Source organism: Musa acuminata, chromosome BXJ1-7, assembly GCF_036884655.1.
Source record: "Musa acuminata AAA Group cultivar baxijiao chromosome BXJ1-7, Cavendish_Baxijiao_AAA, whole genome shotgun sequence".
NCBI classification, from domain to species: Eukaryota; Viridiplantae; Streptophyta; class Magnoliopsida; order Zingiberales; family Musaceae; genus Musa; species Musa acuminata.
Genome location: NC_088333.1, coordinates 15697212 through 15714559, shown reverse-complemented (window position 1 = coordinate 15714559; position 17348 = coordinate 15697212). Strand labels below are relative to the sequence as shown.

The 17348-nt window shown below is 36.7% G+C and overlaps 1 protein-coding gene across 1 annotated transcript; it reads right to left on the bottom strand.

The window, feature by feature from the left end:
- Nucleotides 1–666: 666 nt before the first annotated feature.
- On the bottom strand, nt 667–15362 carry LOC135678934 (CSC1-like protein At1g32090). Its single transcript, XM_065192200.1, has 11 exons — nt 14807–15362; nt 13287–13439; nt 11362–11497; nt 9483–9584; nt 9175–9294; nt 8913–8993; nt 8357–8697; nt 5553–5798; nt 3022–3346; nt 2705–2938; nt 667–1111 (listed from the first exon to the last, which is right to left on the bottom strand). Exons 1-11 carry the CDS (start codon nt 15118–15120, stop codon nt 869–871), a joined length of 2295 nt encoding a protein of 764 aa, XP_065048272.1. The 5' UTR covers nt 15121–15362; the 3' UTR covers nt 667–868.
- Between the last annotated feature and the right edge of the window lie 1986 nt (nt 15363–17348).

The window sequence follows — 17348 nt, the reverse complement described above, 5'->3', positions numbered from 1 at the left end:
TTGTTGTGCTTAGTAGTTGGTGCTGCATAGATAGTTGTGTATAATGATTTCATGAGTGATGGATTACTTTGGAATCTTTGTTATGAGGTATATCTCTGTATTGTATTACCAATAAAATATTTTTATTTATGTCCCTTACTCACACGGTGGCTTTCACTAACTCCTTATGGATGGATAAAAGAAGGGTTTGCAGGACAGAGACAAAACTAGAGTATGGATAACTGAATTTAAATTATATAGACAATTTTTCCCTAGTTTTAGCAATCCAAGATTATTTTTGCAAGCAATCTTGGATTGCTAAAACTATAGGGAAAAGACTTGCGTTTCAACACAGTGGAGTCAAAATTAGTATATAAAAAAAAAAAAATCATCTTGTTCGTGTGTTTCAACACAAGACTAGATAGGGGGCTACGAGGAGGGTTGGAGATCAATTTGGATGAAATGGTGTAGGCTTAGCAAATGACCCAGACAACCCAACACTCGAATGAGCAATGTTGCTAGACTTGTAGTTATCCAAGTGTTCAAAGTCCTTTTTATGTTTGTTGAAGTACTTAAGTGCTACATTTTGTTCAAAAGGTTAGGACTTAGGCACTTACGATTTAGGTAATTTCAACAAAATATGTGAAAATATGAAACAAGATGAAGCCACCCGGAAATGAAACATAATTAAAATCCAAAAGCTATTTTGAGATTACAAGAAAAGATATGTTGCACATTGGAACATAAAAAAGAACCATAGGACGCTTACATTTGCATCAAGGACCAGTGGGCCAAAAAGATCGAAGCTAAAACATCTATGATGGTGGACAAACTCAAACTTGATAATCCCTACAAGAAGCTGATTACAGAGTGCAGGCACACCTGCTTGTTATGGTTCAAATTCATAATGGTATACATAACGAGGTGGAGACTCGGAACTGATCTCGCTCCGCGTAGGTGAGGGAATATGAGACCGGCCTTTGTCTACTCGGACTTCTATCTTCTCCTCATCATCATCATCATCATCATCGAATGAGTGAAAGATCGGGTGCAAGTATGCATCAGCTAAGTAAGCTTTCAGGTTCAAGTTTGGTTCAGAAGCCTTTTCCAGTATGTCCTTTTCCATCGCTTCCTACAGTCAAAACCACGATAAGAGGTTTGAAACCATTTTCTAAAATATGCATAACAAAAAACAAAGACAACATCACAAATGCATGTAAAGGCTCTCTGAGACTTCGTGAAAACAACACATCATAATATCCCAAGAAAAACCATTATCTAAAATCATGACAAAATAAAGAAATAAATAAGATGATGTAAACGATCTTGTTTCTTTTCTTTGCTTGTGGGAGGTGGCACACATTAAAAGACTTCCTATGAAACTTGTATGGGATTCTTGCAGATACATGATTGACATGCTCCATCTTGAGCACAAGCTTCTATGACAAAAATGGTAATGAATGGCATCATACTTTAGTAGTCCATGAACATCTTGGGCTAGAAAGGTGAGAAATCTTTGATTTTATTGAAGTAGGTGTAAAAATATACAAGTCAAACTGAAGTTTAGGCAAAGGTCCATAGTTTATCTGAATTATGACATACAAGACAAGCAGGAAGTAACTAGAGAACCACCTTAGGCTGCATCTCGTTCAGGACAACTAATCAGGTTAAATTATCCTAACCTTGACAATTTTAACCCTCTTATTTTTGTTTGATTGCTTATGCAGCAGAGTGCTGAGGACTCAAACTAAAATTTTAACTGTTCACAACAGCAGCCAGATTACTGAAAATAGTGATTTAACTGTTCACAACTGCAGCCAGATTACTGAAAATAGTGATCTAAGTTAAATTAAGATTGTTATAAGAATAGAAAAAAATCTAGATCCTAACTCTCACTCGGCTCTAGTGCTGAAATATCTGAAACTAATATCTGGACCATATCAACAGCTTCTGCTACATAGTGATTGTGTCCCTATGTTCCTCAAATTGGTCCCTAATCCAATATGATAAAACAGTTTTACTAACAGAGATGATAAAGTTCAGTAATTGTCCTTAGGTATAGAATCTTTGGAACCTCTGTTGACTGTTGCATCATATGTGTCAGAATCAGTTGTCCATTGAACCCTGGATGCCTACATTAGAAATTTGACAAGAAAATAATCAATCACTTATTTAAGCACCGTGGGCTTTTAATCAGATATAGATAATGTTTTAGTATAGATACATTCACTGGTTAGTGATCTATCATATATTGCTTTTATATCATACTTTTCGTTGAATATCTCAAAGCTAGTGTGCAGCAAATGTGGTTACAACAAAAGAGGAATAAAATGTAGAGAAAGAAGAAAGAAAAAGCAGATAAATAATATACAAGATAGGGCCAAAGAGGTGAAGAAAATTTTCTCTCCTCAAAATTGTAGTGTAGATATCTTGTTCAAACAGACACAGATGGTTTGAACTAAAGAGTAATTTGGGCAGGAGAATACCACAGTCTACTAAATAGAGTTCAAAAGTATCAGATTTTGTTTGATATATCATAAGACATCATCTGAAGAAAGCAAATCTATAATATATCATGAAAAATCATCTGAGAAAGCAGATCTATAATAAATTCTTCTCTCCAAAAATATAAAAGAAAGAAATCAAATAGCTATGGTGTATGTTATGTTGGTCATTGTAAAGCACAAGCAAGTAAAACAAAGGCACAATTAGATATTTAACTTACCTCTAAAGGATATTTTCTAAAAGCAGGTTCAAATCGACTCTTGCAGTACTTATGGAACCATATCGTAAGTATAGGTAAAATAATAAGCAAAGGAGTTGAATTAGCTGCTTTCTTTGTGCTAAGCAAACCAAGCAGAAGTAGTTGAGCAATCAACAAGCTTGCGATTATACGTCCATGAACATGTGGCCAAAAGGCACCAGCACTTTCGTACTCTTGATTATAAACATTAACAATCTGAAAGTAGCAATATAAAAAAGAATTTATTATTTGTAAGCATAAAAAATAGCACCATACCAGAGCAAAGAAAGTATACTAACCTGGTGGCGATACACAAGGAAAGCAAAGGCAAAGAATACTAGTATAAAGGGAAGAAGAACCGGTGTCACAACAGCATAAACAAGCCCAAGAAGGAAATATAATTGCAATGATGGGAGGTTCTCCGGAAGATCAATACTCCCAGGGTCCATAGCCTTTTCTCGATCCCTCTCAGTTTTCACTATAAACATGTTTTTAAGATGATAAATAACAAGTGGCTTAAGTCGAAGAATCTCACTTGCAATGCCAGCCCAACCATCAACCATTATGTAGGTCATAAAGAATGTAGCTTTCATTGGTATTGATACTCCAATGGTTATTGGAATCCTATAGGCATAAAAAATGTAAGTTTGTTGACATAAACGATTTTTATGAATGGCTTAAATAGAAAGGTAAGTGCACAAGATTTTATGAGCTGGAGATGAGAAAAGATTTTAGGTAACATTCTCACCTTTTAGTTTCATAAAGAAATCAAGTTGGCCAATTGTCATCTTCTTCAATTTCAATATACAAAAAGTATGATAAACTTCGTATTTATTTCATCTATACCAAGGATTGATGTACCATGCTGACCAGTGGTATTGGTCCATGGGCGGACTGGTACATACCGGTCGGTACTAGTATATAAATGTGTATCATTTTTCATAAAAATGCTAAAAAGTGACCAAAAATTCACAAGAAATCTTCTTAAAGTTTTTTTATTGTATTTAGTTAATAATAGAGTGTCTATGAGACATAAATAATGCATAAGACTGTGATTAACCCTACGTACCTCGATCTAAACCTAAATGTAAGACACTATACCTAATTAGAACTAACACAAGAGAATGACCTTAATCTATGTAGAATATGCATTAATATGCCTCTAATTATATAAAATGATAAATAAAACATAGAATGAAGCTAGGTGCCTTCAAATTGGAGAGAAATTTCACTAGATCCCGAGTTCCAATCCATCTTTTATCCAAATCAATAACTTGATTACCACTAATTGCTGATTAGGAACTTTAATTAAGTGAGAGTGTGAGAAAGAGTGAGAATGAGTGAGTGAAAGAAGGGGAAAGGAGGGAATTTAAAACCCAAAAGAGGTCCCTTGGTCAATTTGACTGTTGGGGTCAGACTTGACCTGACTTGGGTCTGTATCGACTGGTACGACCCATATTGATCAATATTGCATGAGTTTGAACTGTATCGGCCAATAGATCATCCATACCAGTTGATACCTGACCCTTTTTCTGCTTATGTTTTGGGCTGCTCCATGCAACAATCTACTGGACAACCAATACATACCGCCTGTTTTGTATCATTTTGAGCGGCACATCAAACATTGATCTATACCACAAAAGACATATAAAAAAAAAAGTATAGGAAAAGAAGGATACATTGATTTTGTTAGTTGTGAATGTTAGGAAGAAGGGCCAAAAGCCTTTCGCCTCATCCCAATCCTTTGCTTCTTCTCCTCTTTTTTAGTCTGCCACGATGAGTTCAGGACCATTGGTTGAACCACAGTTCATGGAATCATCAAATTTTGATATGATGTATATTCTAGACTATGAAATTTTTATTACATATTTCACTTTCAAATTTAAGCACACAAGCATAAGTAGTTGTAAAATGATAAAAAGGATATGTAGAAGTAAGTAAAAGTTAGGTTCAGTAGGTCAATGTATGTAATGCTATTGTGGATGCATGTAATGTTATATTACTTATCTTATTATTGTCTTGAACTTGGTCGACTTTTGAATCGACTCAATCCAGATGACTTCCGAGTTAAGTCATGATTTTAGGTTTTCAAATATTGGACTTTGGCATACAACTGAGCTACCTCAAAATTTGCTAAATAATTCTTAAGATTGAGGTTGTAGATAATATATATACCAATAACCATTAGAGATTTTTTACATAGAGATCCATTTGTATCAATTCAAGAATGATGCAATGGCTGTCAAGACTATTATGATGCTGTGTGAACAGTCTATGTGTGAACAAATTCATTCGGAACATGAAACTCCAACCATTAAAATGCCTTGTTTAGTAACCTTAACATCTATGAAAGGAAATGTGCAAATGTACTACCATATCAAAGTTGCATTGTAATTGAGAACTTATTTTATTTATTAAATTAGGCAATTATCAATATATAGCGTGTCAATTTTGTTATGCATGAGATTATCGGCATGTCTAAAGAGTACTTTGGTGGCTTATACTCAACATATATATTGCATTGTTCAAAGCATGAACTAATTTTCATATGAGAAAAATCTTGGTGTTAGTTGCCCTTACACAAATTTAGCTAAATGAAAGTGAAAGTCTAGTTAAAAAACAATAGGAGCTACTTAATATAGGTCGCTGATGAGAGAGAACAAAACCAAAAAATATCTACATGCCAGTGGTTTGGAGTATCACTACTTCGCCATATATCATTTATTGATAGTATGACATGATGATTAACATCTTTTCCAGATTTAAACTTGATAATTTTAAATAAACATAGAGATAACAGCATAAGTATTGAGGTACTAAAGAGAATTACTGGGTAGGGGGCTGATGAATGAATGAATAAAGTTGCTCAAAGGCTGTTCCAGTTATGATGCTTCCCAAAAAAACATTCACCAACATAAAATAATAATATTTAGCTGCTGCCTTCCTTTCAAGTGATGACAATGACAAGTAGCCTTCCACTTTTGACATAATCATCAGAACTGTTGGAAGAATGTATAGAAAAACTTTTAAAGCCAGACCAGGAAGAAAACCTTGCAAGAAGGACTTGATCACCTTTCTGCAGATGTTACAATCTGATAATTAGTTAATGCATAAAAAAGGCAGGTGAAGCACAAGTCCCTTGCAGTCTGGGAAGGAATGCATTATGTACCATATTTTAAGCTAATGATACAAGAATCAGGATATGCATTCAACAAGTGAACATTATTAACAAGAAGATTGTTTTCATAAGAATTTAACTTTGAACAAAATTAGAACACAAATGCTTCTAAGCACAGCATTAATTTTAACAGTTCAGATAATTTCATGTAAGAATGTTGAATTTATATATTTAAGACACAAAAGAAGTGCATGTTAGGGAAATTTATGCTCTTGACAGAGAGAAAAATAAAAAAGGACCAGTCTGCTTGCTGTAAATAGGTGTATTATAGTCATTCCTCAAATAAATAAGAGATGCCGATACAATAAATAAAAAGCAACCAGTAATGTCAATAGAAAGATATGACTAAATTTCAACATTTTAAATTCTATATAAGATAGCATGTATTTGCAAGCTCATAGTGGATCTGAAAGCAATATTAAGGTAACAAGTACATGGAGAACTTCTGCATCTGGAGATCTGCGATATTTCAACACTCTAAATTTGTTGAGATGCTGACAATGAAAACAAAAGCAACCAACAACACGAAAAAAGAGATTACTGCCTTTCAACTCATTGAACTCATGTAAGAATAAATGTGTTAACTTTTAACCAATATTAGAGTAATGAACATGCGGAGAACATCAGTGTTTTGAAATATGTGGAGTTTTATGTAACGACAGCAAAAGATCCATATAGCCAACCCCAAATAGTTGGGACTTACGGTTTTATTGTTGTTGTTGTTGTTATTGTTGAAGTTTTATGTGATGCCATGGAGGTCAAACAATGCCGAAGGATTCAGAGCAGTCTAAGTCCAAGTCAGCAATGCTATGGCTGATCAATTTAGTAAGCAGGTTTCATGGGCTTCAATCAAACAATGACCCATAGAGAATGGCTATTCAAATTACATATATGTATAATGTTGTAAGATATAGAAAACTCTTGCAATATGCTTTTTTTATTCAAAAGGAAGCTACTAGACTTTATAGTACACATTTTTCCTGAGCACCAGTTCACAATCAGAATGATAAATACCAGTGGTGTGGACCAGTCCAACCAGTCTTGTAAACCTTATTCAAAATCTTTGAAAGCCCTACTTGATAGATCTTGAGTAAAATAGATGCATCTACACAAATTGATGTACATACGTATAGAATAAAGCAAGTTGAGTAAGAACTAAGAACAATGCAGAAGTATCTACCAATGAATACTTCCATGAAATACAATGAATATTCACTTAGTTAACATATCAAAACGTGGGTTGGAACAAAGTTAATGCACCTTACATGAAGATGGCTGGCTAATTTATATAAGCTTCAGAGACCTGGCTGTGAAAGGAAAAGATTCTCAGAGTGCAAGTCTTAGTGTGGTTGAACCTTCCTATTGGACATGGGATAACATATGACAAGATGTGATCAGACTTCACCAAGAGAAAAATCCAGTTTGAAGTACCCAAGATCTTTGAAACTTAGCTTGTGCTTATTAGGGAACTCAAGCCCTACTAGTTAGAAATATGGATAAGCCAAACCATCTAGAGGTCAGTCTGAGCTTATCTGCATCCAACAAAAACATTCTCCATGGCGAGAATGTTAACATGTAATCTGAAAGGATTAGGGCCACATAGCAGCCTATGGTAGGCCAATAATTTCAACCAAATCACCTACACTGGTATGTGGTAAGGGCTGTAATACCTAGGCATGGGAGGTCATAAAATGAAAAATGATTCTTCAGTGGCATGACCACTAGTGGCAATCCAGGGTAAGAAACATCCAATATTTACTGTACAAAATGCAAAAGCATTCAGAAAAGGGCCACACCTACAATGGTTATTTAGTTGGAAAAAGCATATGCTGGATACCTGGGACATGATATGAGTAAAATTGAGAACAAGAGCAATCACTAATATGCCAATACAGTCAACTAATTAGTGTGAGATGTAAGCAGGAGACAAAGGAGTAAATAAGAATAAAAAAGTTTCCATTTGACCGAATTCAATTGCTTTTCTACTTGCATAAGCCATGAACACACTATTAGGCATACATTAGAAGCTACAGAGAGAGAGCTTATATGGATGCATAATAAGAAAACTTACTTAGTTGCATTAAATGTAATGATGATAGCATAAACTAATAAATGAAGATGTTAAGTCAGAACAATTATAAAAAAAGCAAGCTTAGCACATTGATCATCTGAAGCATACAAATCAAGATTGCAAATAACTTTTAAGAATGTTAATTGACATGGGCTTTAACCATGGGCTTGAATGAATAATCCAAATACTGCAGTTTTAACCATGGGCTTGAATAATTCATGAAAGGCACAAATTTGAACTCTTCCTATCGAATTGGTCCATTTAGCATCACAAGATAGTAACAAGCAACGAAACAAAAAGCATCACAGATCTAACAACTTATTTTTCTTATCCATTGTAATTTAAAAAGAAACTTTGTATCCTTACAAGTTGTCAAGATACTTACATTTCAATAACTGGCCTGAGAAAAGGAGCAACTTTTTCAAGACCCTCCAGATTTGCAAGTGATTGCACAAAAGCAATGGGTATCATATAAAAGAAAACCAGTGCAAAAACTGCTATTGATATTATGAGCCTCCGAATGCTGAGAGAAACAAATGGTATAGGCAGATTTTCCCAGTATACATCACGTGGTTCAGGTGCCCATTCTGTTAACCATTTAGTTGGGTTCTTACTTTGTTGTGTTTGTGCACATACTGCAGCCCCCCATCTTGAATCAAACGTAACAAATGCTACTTGCATGATAGCCTTCGGGTCTTTAAGAATTCGTTGGCGTTCATATGCTATCTGAAGAACATAACAGATTATGCATTTCATCTTAGAAGAAACTAAGCAAACATAATGTGTAAAGTTCTATTATATATCTTAAACTAGAGACAAAGGGACAGTAAAAGAATAACAATTATCAATTGTTTTCCATACAGAATAACAAGATGTAACCAAACTCCAGATGGAAAATAATAATGCAGCAAAATTAGCAAGAAGTCCAAAGAAAGGACTACCTTTTCATCAAGTTCGCTGATCCTTTCTCTATAATAGTTGATTGCATCCACTCTTTCACCACAAAGGCCAAGAAATCCTCTCTGGAGTACTAGATAAAATGGAAGTGTTATGTATATAGGTAAAATGGAAAAATTAATAAAATCTAATTATTACTTGGCATGATATGTGACTGTATCAGCATGATCCATGCCTGGTTGCTGGTGGCACATAGATTATCTATTTGTGTTTGTTATCACTGAATACCTAGTCAATTGAACTGACCTTAGTAGTTGGCCTTTTCTCAGGATGTCTTTCAAATTTCAGCTGGTTATAGTCTAACCAATTTTGGAGCCTCTCCTTCTGTCTGACAAGCTTAGCAAATTTATTTGCATTGTAGACAGCCTGAAAAATAAAAGATTAATAAATTTTAATTCAATAAACTGAATATTTACTAGAACCAATATTTTTTAAGGAAAATGAGCAAACAAATGGAGGATGAGTACTACGTAGATTAATTGAGTAATCAAATTAAAGCAAATTAAATATTTTAATGAGAAAACATTGCCATGCAACTAATCACAAAATACTACCTGGTGACCTAGATAGTGGTCGGGGTGGTTCCTATGAAAGAACTGTTCAACACTTTCTGATATGGAATGTCCGGAAACATGTGGCACATTTCTGACTACTACCTGGAAGAAAAAGTTTGGACTGAATTAAGAATCAAGGTTTTGAGAGCAAATTGCAAACATCAAATTAGAGGCAAAAAAAGAAAAAAAAACTATGCTCCAATAAAGATCACAACTATAGTCAACTAAAAACATGAAGTAACATAACATCGTATGCTACATTTATGGTGCTCTATTACCATCTTGTCATATATCAGTCAGCAGATCACAATAGACGATGCTGACACTTGTAATAACCTATCTGTCTGCATGAATTATAAATAAACTCAACGAAAAGGGAGCATGTACCTTTTGATTTCAAATGAAAGTCAACATTAGTATACTAGACTATTTTGATGTCTGAAAACTCAGTACTATCTCAGCATCATTCCTAATTATAGTTCTTTCTGATCCAGTATAAATCAGAAATTAATCCAAAAAATTGAGATGAAAAGGCTGAGTCCTAATTCTATTCCTTTCTTATTTAGACTCCTCGAAGCCAAAACCCATCTCCAAAGCCTTCTAAAGTGAAAGGCTGCTATATCAGAAAGGATTCGAAACACACATCCCAAGGTTTTAGTAATCCTTCCTGGATCCCAGCTAATGAAGCTGAATGGATCTTGGCTTGATTGACTCAGGCCTCTGTTCAGTTGAGTCCTATATGTTCATCATCATATAATGATACAACTGGCAAATATTACAAGAATCTAAAATTGTACCTGTGCCAAGACAATCTTGCTTGATATAATCTGATCATGGTCAGGTTGCAACTTGGGTGGACCAACCCAAGTTCAATCTATGCCTGACTAGACTGAAAACACCAGGACTGTTTTACTCAAACCTTGGCTCAAAAACCAAGACCCCAATCAAAGTTGTTATAGGCACTGGATGAGGTGTCAGGTGACCTGACTTGGTTCCAATTAGAACTCTTGTTTGTTTGCTCATTGTTATTTAACCCAGCTATCATGAATAAGGAGTTAATTTCATGATTATAACTAAAACTATTTCCTAGTTAAAAAATCTTAGCCCTTCACTACATTTTACATTTCTCCACATCCATTGCATGTGAACTATTAAACACTCTAGTCAGGATTAAAATCATCAAGTTTCATCAGTCAATAAATTAGTATTAAATTAGCAATAGAACCAAATTGCTAATCCTATAGAGTATATAGACCAAGGTATACAGTTATACAGTTTCGAATGATAACATCCGGTACGGGCGGTATGTACCGGTCCGACAGGAAATCGGTACGCGGACCGCTCGTTACTGGGCGGTATTTTTTTTATTTTATATATATATATATATATATATATACCAAATAGTATACCGCTCGGTATACAGTATCGTACCATACCAAGAGAAGGTCGAACTCCGGTACGGTATGATATTTCAATCCTTGATATAGACAATAAAAGAACTTGGTGAATATTTTTTTTCTGATTCTCATCCTCTTGAGATTGTCAGATTATTTATTTTTCTGCATGTACCAGTATGTATGTGTCCCTGTGCCTTGTTGTCCTGTGTCTTGTTGTTGACCATGCAATAGTCAGATGGGATTTGGAGACAGGTTAGGAAGGCTGCACCTGCGATAACTCTTGTTCTCAGCAATACAGTGAGAACTTTCTGCAAGAGTTAGATGATTCAATCCTTGTTCCATTGTCTACTACAGGGCTTCTTAAATATCAGTGGCACTAAATTCTGTTATTTCTCCACAGTGATATATCTTTAAAGAGGAAAACAAAGCAGGTAGAGAACTTCATAATTACAAAAGCATCAATATTTGCAGCTGGCACTTACGGTGAACTGATCAACACGACGATTTTGTGATGCCAGAAAATGTAATCTCATAAATGCCACATTGTCATATTCCTTGTAGAGAATGTAACATGTCCATAGTGTGAACAAATACGCCATCAACAGGTGAATAAAGAACCTAAATTAGAGATAAATAATCATATAAATATGAAATAAAATGATACAATGAATAAAGCATAAATCAGGCAAGAAAAGAACAAGGCTAGTATTTTATTTAGAATGACTCAGTATGGATTTTATTTCCAGTGGAATGAATGCTACTAATCTAGAAACCTTAATTGTTCACAATCGATTTTCTCAATCATCCAAACTTTCTAAAACATCTATCAAATTTCAGAGCAAAGTAAAAATATTAACATTATATAATGAGTGCTTGGACAAGAAAAGCTTTCTACAATATCTGAAAATTAAACCAAACAATTTTTTTGACTTTTAAAAACATGATAATCTTGGCCAGCAACTAGCACACATTACCCCAGTAAGTACCAGCAGACCACAAGAAGAGTCAACACATAAAGGGTCTTATTTAAGCTTCTAACTCAAGAGTCAAGACAACTAAGAATCTCTAAAATGACAACCACAATATATAAATAAATGGAATAAGTTAAAAAACTGAAAATACAACTAAAATTTTCTGACATAACCAAACAGCCTTACATGCTTGCCTTTAACAGTTAGGATCAAGGACTTTCATCTTGTACTAACCACCCATGTTGACCGCTGACCTAATTGATATGTATAGGGTGTTGGTATACTAGTATGTACTAGAGATTTGAAGAGGAAGAAGAAGGAGAAGAGGAAGGAACAGATGATGTTGGAGGAAGGATGAGGAGGAGGAAGGAAGAAGAGAAGGCACCAGAGGAAGAAGACGAAGATGAAGGAAGAAGAGGAAACAATAGAGGAAGAGAAAGGAAGAAGAGGGTTTGGTGGAGCAGAGGAGGAAGAGGAAGCCATGGAGGTAGAGGAGTAAGCGTATACGGAATCAACAATGCATAGCGGGCGGTGGGCCGCTCCATGCAAAGAGGGCTAGTGAATGTGAGTTCTAAATCAGTGTTAAATAGTTTTTTAATAAATCAGATCGAACTGCCCAAAACAAGGGTGATCAGCATACTGGTTCACACAAACCGTTACATACTACCCATTTTGTACAGGTCCAGGCGAAACAACATTCTAGGGCCAGGACCAGGTAATTGGAAACATACTGTATCATTGTTTTTGCTCCAGGCTTAAGTCAGATTACTCTTCCATATATCCATCCTGGATTTCATATTGTGTAAAACATCTTCTCTTCTTAAACATTTTAAATACTTGAGATTATTTCCTTATTTTCAGCATACAGCATTTATTTTCTAACTATCTCAAACAACATCATGTTCATCTACTCTGTACATTGCAATTATAAGCTTCACCTGGGCTCATTTCTACATATTCCAACTTATTTTACCAAAATCATCACCAGCATAGTGTTAGGATTTGTGAACACTAAACACCAAAATCTTCAGCACTAAACATGCAAGCTGAAATAATTCAGGAGTAAACTGTTAGCTTCACTTTAATCCCACCACAATGCAGCAACTAAAAGAATTCAAATAAAAACATCTCAATACAACACTTGAATTTGCACTAATTCATATAAGAAAGAATATTTTCAGAAAATATTTTGCTCATGTATATTACATCTATACCTCCAAAAACAGAGACACAAGCATAGAGAGATGGCATATTCAAGCACAATACTGAAGACATGAAAACCAATCTTCTCAGATTGGTTCACAAATAATTATCATGAAATTTTTTTCTAACAATTAAATAATAAATAAATAAATGTACACAACCATCGAAACTCTAGCACATTCTAGAAATTTGTCTCGATGGGTACATTGTTCATCAAAGATAAATTAATTTACCTTTGAGATCCGGCATTAACATTTGAAATTGAAAGTTTATCAATGTCACTGTACATAATCTTTTTGTTGAGATTTAATAATGTCCCACCAGATACATTAACTGGAATGAGAATCAACAGGGCGAGCACTGTTATCGGCACAAAAATCTTTAACCTGTGAAAAAAGAGGGAGTACAATTTTCATTAAAATCCAGCACTCCAAACAAGCATACAGCAGAAAATATATCTTATATGGGCAATATAAAGCAATAAATCGAATAATGAACTAATGAGAAAAAAGCAAGATGAAATCTAGAACTTCTATGGCTATTATATCTAAATTTACCAGAAAGTTTAATTTCCTTCATGGTGTTCCAACAAGTATCATTAGTAGAAGTTTCTAGCATCTCATCCGACAGAATATTTCATAATGTTTATAGTAATATTATTCGTCACATGGTAGTGAGACGTCTATGTTTAATCACACCCTTGTACTTGGGCATACACTAATTTTACAAAGCTTTGTAATATGACATCCTGAAAAGTCGATGAGTGGATAAAGAATATACGTATAATCATCTTCATGACCAATGAACCACGAACCTCAATTGGCTGACATAACAAAACCTGAACTCTATACTTCAACCAATTGGCCAACACAATTCCTTTTGGTAGTCAGGTTCTCTCTATCGTGGTAATCCTTGAAGAAGCGAAGCAAAAGTGGAAGTAAAAAAATATCAACATACCACCACTAATATTGAGTTAATCGGTCACTTGTAGTATACATGATGTAGAAAGACCACAGAGGCCCATTTGCTCATTGACTGAACAAGAAATTTGTAGTATACTGAATACTTATTTTTTGGTGCTAATTGCAAAAGAGGGAAAAAAAAAAAGGCTCTAATGGAACCCTCGTGAAGAAACAACACATGTACTGCATGAAAATTAAGTATTCAAATTTACCTAAAAGCTACATCGTTTCTGCGCAGCTTAGGAACGTAGGCACAAGACTTAATAAATAAAGAGGGGTTGCTGTTTGACCAACAAAAAACAACGCGAATTGGCATTTCATTGAAAACGAATGAAGGTGTGGAAGACACCGAATGTTGATAAGGAAAATTTTCAACAATTACATGAACCAAGAAAAGACGACGTCCATCAGTGCAGAAAACATTTCCTCGAAAGATATTGCATATACAAAGCGATAATAATTGTTCTGCAGTGACCCAATGAAACTTTTGTCAAACCAATGAAAATATAGGGAACGGAAAAGTTTATGACACTAAATAATCATAATACCCAGAGCAGTAAAGCTCCGAGAGAGTAAAATCCCGGAGAATTATCAACAGAAAGATAAAACGGTAGAAGAAATGTAGCAAAATTCTTGAGCGCTTAAGAGAAATGTAAGAAAATTACAAAGTCACATAAATTTTCTTCTACGATCCATCGAAAATTTCGTCCAACCACGCAAGTCCAACTGAATTCCGAAAAGGAGAGGTTCATGAGAACACAAAGGAAGCAAAGCTCTGTAGATAAGCTCACCCGAGAATGTAGATCCGAAGATAGACGGCGGAATCCAGGCCGGCGTGCTGGATAATCTCCGACTCGCTCATCCTGAGCGCCCCGGGCATCCAGTTGAGGAACGTGAAGTAAGTGCGCAGGTTGAGATTGACGAACTTGCCGACCCCACGGCCGCGCACCCGGGGGCTGTTGCGGCCGCCGGTGATGTACCATTTGGGGAAATAGACACGGTCATTGATGGGCTGAATCCGCAGGACGGCAAACAGGATGAGGAAGGCGAAGGCGCCAACGATGTTGATGAAGGCCGAGACGCCCAGATCCTCTAGAGTCGCCATAAAACCTCCAGAAACCTACCAACAGGTCATGAAAAGTGGGGGAAAGCAGGGGCTTTGGAGGGAGAAGAAAGCGTGCAGGAGGAGGAAACAGGAACAGGGAGGACAGGAATCGAACACCACCGGGCAGAAGGGAAATGCGATAATGTAAAGTGCGTCCTGTAGGCCGCGAGAAAAAGGAAATCTTTCCATAGAATATATAAAGGCGTCGCCTTTGCAAGCGGAAGAGGGGGGTTTGGGCTTTAAAAAGTTTACCGCTGCTTGACACTCGACTGTAGACACGACTCGTGTCCAGGGTGATAGGAGTGCGATCTTGATGTGCGCTAACACCCTCTGTCGTACGTTAAGTAGCGTCCCAAGTCAGGATCGACTTTTTTCTTCCCGGCGGAGCAGCGCGGTAAGAAAGCGAGGGCGGTGTGCGCACCGCGGAGAGAGAGGTGAGCCAGGGCTGTAGTAGTGGAGAGCCACTCGAGAACAGGCTGGACCCCCGTGGGGCCCGCGGTTCTACTGCTCCGCAGCGGCGGCGTCGATATGTCGCACGGCGATACGTTTCCCTATTCCGTGCGCGTTTCCAGATCGTCCTGTGCTCTAACTCCGCCCGTGACAAGGTCTCACGTGGACGCCGATGCTTCCTTAAAGTATGCCGCGGGAGCCTCGGACGAAGATAAGAATACACGCACAAATACCGTTTTGACCCTCTCAAACAATTCAAATTACTAAAACGTGTCGACCCAAGCAGTCCACTCGCCGTCCGATCACGAACTGGACGACCAGGGACCTGCACCGCCTCATCGATCGGACGGCTGAGAGGAACGTACCCGTCAAAGCGAAACTGCCAAGTTCTTTGCCACTGACGTCACTCTATATTACCGCCAAACAACTGGTAGGTAACCTTCTTCTTGACGCCGTCATCGCGCCGCCGCATGCGTTTTACCCTTATCGCTGCCCGCTCCTCGAAGGCGTTATATCAAAACATCAATAAGGAAGAGGGAAGAACCCGAGGGTGGCCGCTCTCAAACGTGTGCTGCAGGGACAGCGGACCAAGAGCACTCCGCCGAAGCCAAAAGAAACGCGTCGCCTTTACTCGCTTTTAGGATTCGCGTGCGGCCGATGAAGTCATCCTTCCTTTGCACGATGAGCGGGCCCGAAAGAGACAGGATATCATTTCGCACGCACCGTACCACAAGTCGTGACTCAAGCCGGGACGAGGAGAGCCAGTGCGGTGTGTGCTGTAGGGTTGGGTGGCGCAAGCCGGCGACCGGCCGAGGCACGAGCGCCCATGTGACGGGAAGAATGACCGGGGCGGCCAATTGTGCGGCGGAATTGCCGCCCCAAATGAAGTGATTTGTGCATATTATATCGCGATATGATGGGATTGCTTAGTGGGGTGGAATGCGAAGCCCAACCATTGTGGTCACCTACTAAGCGTTTATTTGATCGGTGTGGGTTGCATGATTCTTTAATGCGCTGGCAAACCGACAGAGCGGACTATAACCAGAAATTAGTTTTTGGTTTGAACATTTTAGATTGCAAGTGAATACGTTATCAGATGCATGTCAGAATTTTGGTGTGAAGAAGGATTCCAAATTGCCACCAAACGCAAGAAGAGTTCTGTTGTTCTCATCATCTTTCGAACATCGTGAGTGGACCATCGTTTTCGGTTTGGAATTTTTAGATTTCGAGTTAATATGTATGTTGAGAGTTTTGATCGAAAGAAGGGATCCAAATTATCATCCAACTCCAACTCAAGAAGAGTTTTGCTAGAATTTGTAAGAATGATAAGCAAGGGAAAAATTTTATATTATTTTATGAATATAATATAGTGATTAGTATAGTATTGCATAGTTGATAGATCTCATATTCTAATGTACATGAAAATATTTTCCCAATCTCACAGATTTTATCAGGTTAAGACTAAGATTAGTGTATTAGATAATAATAATAATATGTCTGAGGTCTCGATGAGTTGAACTACGGTTTCCATGTATTTGAAGTCATCGTTCTTCATTACATTACATAGTGAAGACATGAAAAATTTATTCCCGAGGAGATATGTGCAATACTTGAATGCAAGGGCTTTAATCATCTTACTTTCGAATAGATTGATCTTTTTAGAACCAACATAATGCTCAAGATGTTTGTAAGATATCTATTCTTTTCGATATACATACATACGATTAGAATTTTCTTGGAGACCACATATAATTCTTCTATAGTTGTTTTTATATAAA

Coding starts and splice junctions, on each gene's coding strand:
- LOC135678934 (XM_065192200.1), bottom strand. CDS start 15,120: ATGGCGACTCTAGAGGATCTGGGCGTCTCGGCCTTCATCAACATCGTT. Junction 9,295..9,482: donor ACCACTATCTAGGTCACCAG/GTAGTATTTTGT, acceptor TTTATTTTTCAG/GCTGTCTACAATGCAAATAA. Junction 5,799..8,356: donor CTCAGGCCAGTTATTGAAAT/GTAAGTATCTTG, acceptor TAACATCTGCAG/AAAGGTGATCAAGTCCTTCT.